General features: G+C 53.4%; 1 protein-coding gene across 1 annotated transcript; it reads right to left on the bottom strand.

The window, feature by feature from the left end:
• Positions 1 to 863: 863 nt before the first annotated feature.
• LOC138101988 (olfactory receptor 14J1-like) lies at positions 864 to 5,667 on the bottom strand. Its single transcript, XM_068999733.1, has 2 exons — positions 5,604 to 5,667; positions 864 to 1,501 (listed from the first exon to the last, which is right to left on the bottom strand). The coding sequence occupies exons 1-2, from the start codon at positions 5,665 to 5,667 to the stop codon at positions 864 to 866; spliced, it is 702 nt and encodes a 233-aa protein (XP_068855834.1).
• Positions 5,668 to 6,208: the final 541 nt, after the last annotated feature.

Below are 6,208 nucleotides of genomic sequence, written 5' to 3'. Positions count from 1 at the left end.
CTGGCACACACTGTCCCTGCAGGTCCCCTGCGTTCTCCTGGCAGCTCCCAAGTCCCTCCAGAAGAACATTCCCCTGCCATCAGGCCTGGCACAAGCTGCAGAGCCCCAGGAAGGTTCATCACAGACCATTCACCATCTGGTGGGCACTGGCCACCACCAAGCAAAACCTGAACCACACCTGAGTCTCTTGAAGGCCACACTGGGACCCTGATCTCATCCCACTGAGCCCTGGGAGAACAAGGAACACAGGCAGCCTCTTTAGAGTCTCTTCCTTGGGCCTCTTCCTGACAGTGACTGTGCAGGGAGAGCAAAGCCTTCCTGCAGTGCCTTCAGGAGATGCCCTTTGCTGATGGAACTGCTGTGGCGGAGCCCAGCTGTGTCCCAGCAGTGCCCATGGCCTGTCCCTGCCTGTGACACGCAGCAGGACTCGCACCACCCGCACAGAGCTGGTGGCCTTACACCATCACAGCAGCTCCAAAGGAGAGAGTGGAAGTAATAAGAGAGGAGCTCTGAAAAGACCAAGCTCTGCTGCTCCCTGGCTGTGCTGCTCTGCTGGGACTCTTCCCTGCCCCACGCCTGCAAAACTGGTCCTGCCCTCCAGCTTCAGGGATGGACTCAACCAAAGGATCTTGAACAAAGACCTTGCTGATGGGTCCTTTCTTTCATGTGAATACACACAGAGCAGACTCCTCATTGACACAGTCCCTGTCAACAGTCCCATTCAGCCTGTAAACAGGGAATAAGATGCATAACAAAATCTGTTGGGTACAACATTAACATAGGAAAAGAAAAAAAGCCCCCAAAGCACCACCACCAAAACAACCTGAGAGGGCAGGCTGGGCCTCTAATGATTACACTTTAGCCTATGGAGCTGAAAACAGGCAGGTTTTTGCTTCTGGAAAGCATCCAGTCATCATTTTCCTCAGGGCATCCTTGAGCTCCTGGTTCCTCAGGCTGTAGATGAGGGACTTCAGGGCTGGAGGCAGCACCGAGTACAGAACTGGCAGTGCCAGGTCCAGGGATGGGGAGGACATGGAGGGGGGCTTCAAGCAGGCAACAAAGCCAGTGCTGAGGAACAGGGAGACCATGGCCAGGTGAGGGAGGCACGTGCAAAAGGTTTTGTGCCATCCCTGCTCAGAGGGGATCCTCAGCACAGCCCTGAAGATCTGCACATAGGAGAAAAGAAGGAACACAAATGAACCAAAAGTTAAACAGATGGAAAACACAACAAGCCCGAGTTCCCTGAGGTGGCAGTGTGAGCAGGAGAGCTTGAGGATGTGTGGGATTTCACCCAAGAACTGGCCCAGGGCACTGCCCTGGCACAGGGGCAAGGAAAAGGTAGTGGCCGTGTGCAGCAGAGCATTGAGAAAGGCACTGGCCCAGGCAGCTGCTGCCATGTGAGCACAAGCTCTGCTGCCCAGGAGGGTCCCGTAGTGCAGGGGTTTGCAGAGGGACACGTAGCGGTCGTAGCACTCGACGGCGGCGAGGAGGGAAAACTCCGCTGAAATGAGGAAGACAAAGAGAGAGAGAAAGAGAAAGAGAGAAAGAGAAAGAGAGAAAGAGAGAAAGAGAGAAAGAGAGAAGAGGAAGAGGAAGAGGAAGAGGAAGAGGAAGAGGAAGAGGAAGAGGAAGAGGAAGAGGAAGAGGAAGAGGAAGAGAGAAAGAGAGAAAGAGAGAAAGAGAAAGAGAAAGAGAAGGAGAAAGAGAAAGAGAAGGAGAAAGAGAGAAGGAGAAAGAGAAAGAGAAAGGGGCTGTGCAGCACCTCCTGCGTAGGAGGTGGTTGTGGTGTCCCAAAATGGAATTGTGCATGGCTTTGGGGACAGTGGATCAGATGGAGCCCAGGTCGGTGAGGGCAAGGGTCAGCAGGAAGAAGAACATGGGGCTGTGCAGGTGCTGGCCGCAGGCTCCGGCGCTGATGATGAGGCCGCTGCCCAGGAGGGCAGCCAGGGAGATGCCCAGGAAGAGGCAGAAGTGCAGGAGCTGCAGCTGCCGCGTGTCTGCCAATGGCAGCAGGAGAAAGGGGCTGATGGAGCTGCTGTTGGACATTGGCTGTGTGTGGACATGGGGACCTGTTCATGGAGAAAAGTCAGTGACAGCTTAAGGGAAACGGCTCTCAGCCAAATCAAAGCCATGTCCCACAAATGCTTCTCCTGTCACACACTGACACCTTATGGGGATTCAGAGTGTCGCCACGGAGAACGGCTTTGGCTGGCCTGGGGCCTTGCGAGAGACGAGAGACGGGGCGGGCCGGGGCCGCGTCTGGCAGGAGGCGAGACAAAGAGCAAGAGGCGAGACAAAGAGCAGGATAGTTAACGGGAGATTGGGCGAGGAGATGGTAATCTGTAGCCCTTGGAGATGTAAAACATATAACCTTAGAAGCTGAAGTTTGTAGCTGCTGAACTGTGGGTTTGGAACAGTATATAAAGATGTGACTCGTGCGAGGAAATTTGGCTTTGCTTGCGGCCGGCGAAGTCCGTGTTCCATCACCGACAACACCCTTCTGTTTTTCTAGCAGATCTTCCTTCAGCTCCAGCCGCAGCCCTGCTTGGTGCTGGCTGCGTGCGACATGAGTTTCAGGGCAATTGCTCCGGGGGGTTTTATAATTCAGCCTTGCTGTGCAGAAGTGGGAGGGGGACAGCCACCTGTCCTGGTGTTACACTTTGAAACCCCAGCTAACACAAGGGCACTCCCAGGGCCCAAGAACAGGAATGGCAAAAGCTGTTAAAGTGTTCTAGAGGTTTTTACAGCTCCTCTTCATCTCCCCGGCTGACTGGTTTTGGATGTCAGAAACACTCAGCATTGCTGCTGTCCTCGGGGAGAATAGAGCGAGTTCTGTGAGGCAAGGCGGTGAGTGGAGAGTGAGGGGAGGTGCTCTGTCACTCTGTCCTGTTCCAAGATCCTCTGGGCTTTCACCCTTGTCAGACAGAGGATAATCACCCTCCCATATTTCCCTTAGAAACCATCCCAACACTGCTGAGAGCAGATCGATCCACCACAGCCCATCAAATGTCCATCCCCTTCTCGAGGTCTCAGCCCCACATTGGTAGCCAAATACACACATGGCTCATTGCACCAAGCCAACAGCACTTTGTCCATCATCAAACTTCTGTGTCTCACTGTGGGGCTTTCAGGTAACACAAAGATGCTACACGACCTGTTTGCGTCCTGGAGGGAAGCTCCGAGCTTAGGGGGAATCCTCAAGAAGAAAGCCAAGTGTCCTAATGATGGCATTGGATGTAGGGAGATGGAGCTCCTTCCCTGGCTGCATTGCCCACAGCCGGGCACTGGGGACAGCGTCACCCTGAGCCAGCTGAGCCAGCTGTGCCCCCTCCCAGAGCCCCCCAGTGCCAGGCAGATGCTCCCGGCCCTGTGCTCTGCAGAGGGAACTGGGCCCGGGACCGCAGAGCTGCCCCACAGCTCTGCTGCAGCTCTGCCTGCACAGGAGGGGCTTCACGCCTTGGAGCCCCGGCCCTGAGGGCAGAGGCTTGGCTGAGGGAGAGAGGAGGGGAGGGGGCTTGTTCAGAGGGAGGGGCTGCACTCGAGGGCATCCTGTGGAGGTCTCTAAGCTCTCCGTGCCACAACATTTCTGCCTTTTGTTTTCTCTCATTGCCTGATCTTCTCTCTGCTTGCTGAAGATCTTCCTCCTGGAGATGTTTCCCTGTGCCTGATCTCTTCCTGCCAGCACTCACAGACCCCATATCTCTGTGCACTCTCCTTGGCCCTACAGAAACCTGCCTGTTTGCAGGGCACTGGCTGGGGACAGGTTCTGTTTGCAGGTGGGAGAAAGGACAGGTCAGACTAAGCCTGGCGGGTCCAGCAAAGGTGATGCCGGTGCTCTCCGTGGGCAGAGGAGTGCCTTGAAAGCACTTTAGGAAACTCCTGCAGAGCACTCAAGTTACACTTCCCATGCCTTAGGGACTCTTACAAATGAAGAATTCCTTTATCACTTCCCCCCCTCCCATTCCCCAAGAGTAGGAAACGGAAAACACTCTCAGTGTGAGGAATGAGACAACTCTTTGTAGAAATTAAAACAATTTATTAAAACAGAAAAATTGAAAAATTGCAAAAAAAAAACTAACAAAATATAAAAATTTGGGATCCAAGTGGCTCAAGAGGTATGCCCCAGGAGCGCAGGGATTCAGGAACTTAGGCTTAAGGCAGCTCTGAACCTCAGGTAGAGGAAAGAAAAAAAAAAAAACTTGCAGTCTAGGCTGGTCAAAAAGAAATCTATTTCTAAAAGCCCCTAGAAAGGGGTAGGTTTCTCCAGCACTGCCTTAGCAAGCTGGAGAGGAAGGGAGAATGAGAGATGGGCGTGTCTGCTTTTCTCCCTTTTATAGCTTTTGCTCCGCTCACAGTCCGCCCACAGCCCACCCCTTTGGTTCAAGGTGATTGGTGCTCTCCCTCTGACAGACCATCTCCGTCCACCAATGGCTCCTCCTGGTCAGAGGGGTGATATTAGTTGAGATAAGGGTCATGTGCTTACGGGGGTATGGTTATGGGGGCTGGGCTGTTTGTTGCAACTGGGGTTTTTTTTTTTTTTTTAAATCTGCTTTGAAACCAAGATACAAGTAAAACATAAAAAAAATACATCCAACACATCTTAAAACACTTGTAAAGGTATACAGTAAACACAGGAAGACCATAAAAACTTGATTAGTGTACCTGGACTGATGGATTGATTTAACATTCAATTTAAAAATATTAAGCTCAAATTAATTAAAGCACTTAATATGCAAAGACCAAGCACAAATAGGGATTTCATGTATGACACTCAGGAAATTTCATCTTTATAGAAAGGCTTGTCTTGGAAATATTACTGGACTGAGCCTAAGCCCTGAGCATGTCCTCATGTTCTACACCAGGGATACTCAGAGAATGTACTTCCTGAATCCACAGTCAGTGGTATGTTCCAGCTTGAGGAGATCATTTCAGGAACTGCAGCTGCTTTGTCCTGCAGCCAGAGGCTTCCTGTGTCAAGGGCTGGGAATGATTCTCCCCCGGTCACTTGTCAGCATCTTCCCAGCCCTAACTGATGGAACCCCTCTGTGCCTCTGTGCCGTGCCCGGGCTGGCTGCAGGCAGTGCCCCAGCCGCCGGAAAGGCAGATCCTGTCCCTCCCTCATTGCTCGGGACTCTTCCCGGGGCACTGGGATGTGGGCATGTGCAATGCCAAGGGCAGGACCATGGGGTGGCCCCTGCCATGCTGCTGAGCAGCAAAAAAGAGGCAATGAGGCCCCAGGGCTGCAAGGGTCACTTGTCTCCCAACTGGCCCCAGGGGCAGGGACAGCAGCCCTGGCCAAAGTGCTGCAGAAGTTGCCTCTGTCAGGGCCTTGCAGCTTCTGCACATCCCTCTGCCCTCTCCGGCCCAGGCTGTCCTACAGTGTCCGTGCCCTGTGTCTCTGTCCCTGCAGGCTGTCCTCATCCCCCCGGCTGCCCCACCTCCCCGGCCCCTTCCTTTGCTGATGGCTCTGCGGCCTGCCTGGCTCTGCCTTGGCACGCAAAGCCTTGGGCTGCTCCAGACTCCTTCTGGGGGACACGTGGCACCACAGCACTGCCCTGGGAGAGAAATTCCTTTCTCCTTGTGTCCAGTCTGGACCTCCCCACCTGCCCTTTGCATTAATTCTTTCTTTTGCCGGCTGTTCTCTACTATGTCAAAAGGATCCACCATCTCTGAAACCACCCTTCAAGCCCTCCCAGGACTCTCCTCCACTGTCCTCAGGCTCCACTCCACTGAGCACAGAGCCCCTTTGTCCCTATGTAGTGATCATGTGCTTGAGGCCACGGGCACCTGGACAAGAAGGTCGGTTCTTTTCTACAGGAAGGAAACCACAGAACCCCAGTGTTCTGAAGGCAGATGAGAGGCAGCCACCAGAGGCCAAGGCAAGCCAGACCTGTCTGTCCTTGCAGCTTCTGTCTGAAAGCAACCCTTGGACATATGGGGAGTTTTGGAGGTGGAGTTCCATTTCAGCTGTGGGTGCCTGGACCGGAATGACAGCTCTTCTCCCCAGGAAGGAAAGGGCAGAGCCCCAGGGTTTCAAAGGCTGATTAGTGGTGGCTCAAGGAGGCCAAGGCCAGCCAGACCTGTTTGTCTTGGCAGCTTTTGTCTTGGAGCGATCCTTGGATAGAGGGAATTTGGGAGGCCAAATCCCAGTTTTGTCCATGGACGTCTGGCCAAGAAGGACAGTTCTTTTCCATTGGCAGAAAAGTGA

The sequence above is a fragment of the Aphelocoma coerulescens genome, unplaced genomic scaffold (genome assembly GCF_041296385.1).
Source record: "Aphelocoma coerulescens isolate FSJ_1873_10779 unplaced genomic scaffold, UR_Acoe_1.0 HiC_scaffold_60, whole genome shotgun sequence".
In the NCBI taxonomy this organism is placed as follows: Eukaryota; Metazoa; Chordata; class Aves; order Passeriformes; family Corvidae; genus Aphelocoma; species Aphelocoma coerulescens.
Note: the sequence above shows the minus strand (reverse complement) of the source record. Positions and strands in the feature narration are given on the sequence as shown.

Bases quoted from the DNA above. Each gene is read 5' to 3' on its own strand.
- LOC138101988 (XM_068999733.1), bottom strand. From the start codon at position 5,667: ATGGTGGATCCTTTTGACATAGTAGAGAACAGCCGGCAAAAGAAAGAA. The intron at 1,502-5,603 runs GTGGGGAGGTCC...TCCTCATTTCAG, and splicing joins AGAATTAATGCAAAGGGCAG to CGGAGTTTTCCCTCCTCGCC.